General features: G+C 37.4%; 1 protein-coding gene across 1 annotated transcript in view; it reads left to right on the top strand.

Moving 5' to 3' along the window:
- The window catches only part of LOC107634635, a 1,915-nt gene extending 1,463 nt beyond the window's left edge, over positions 1–452 (top strand). Inside the window, exon 3 of the mRNA XM_016338058.2 lies at positions 55–452. Within this exon, the coding sequence (XP_016193544.1) occupies positions 55–201 (147 nt within the window). The 3' untranslated portion in view covers positions 202–452. The remainder of the gene's footprint in view (positions 1–54) is intronic.

The raw sequence follows: 642 nt of genomic DNA, 5'->3' as shown, positions 1-642 counted from the left end.
TGTCTAATTTTTTGGCCGAGCAGTAGTTTAATTCTGTATTTATGGCATGTGCAGGGTTTACAGCCGGTGGTTAGTGCAGCTTGCCGTATGGGATATGATACAGGGATGGATATTGATCCTGCGCAAGAATTACAAAATATGAGAGACGATGACCCTGCTGCACATGATGCTTTCAGGGACATAGCATCTGCACCTTTCTAGAACGTATATCAAATAATAATATGACTCTCTCCAGTTAAGTATTGTTGCTGCTGACGAGAGATCTTCAATGTAGTCTTTGTAAATATTTGTCAACATGGGATGAAATTTTGGGTTTTGGTCTTCTCTAATTTTTATGGCGTCGCTGGATTATTCGTTGTTTTTTCATGGATGCTTTCAATTTTATTTTATTTTATTTCAAAAATTTGATGAGAATAGTGTTGGTTTTGTAACAATTAAATCATGATTTGACTCGAGAAAGCGACTATGTTGAAAATATGATTTGGTTTATAAGTGGGGGAAGACGATTTGGTCCTGGAAGTAGTGGTCTAAGTTAGGCTGCCAACGCGAGACTCAATTTCGTACACACTGAGTAGTTTATATCCTTAGTGTCCAATAAAGATTGGTCGATCATATAGCTCCGTGCACAGAAATAGAGAATTA

The sequence above is a fragment of the Arachis ipaensis genome, chromosome B03 (assembly GCF_000816755.2).
Source record: "Arachis ipaensis cultivar K30076 chromosome B03, Araip1.1, whole genome shotgun sequence".
Taxonomy (NCBI): domain Eukaryota; kingdom Viridiplantae; phylum Streptophyta; class Magnoliopsida; order Fabales; family Fabaceae; genus Arachis; species Arachis ipaensis.
This window is presented reverse-complemented; position numbering and strand designations above follow the sequence as displayed.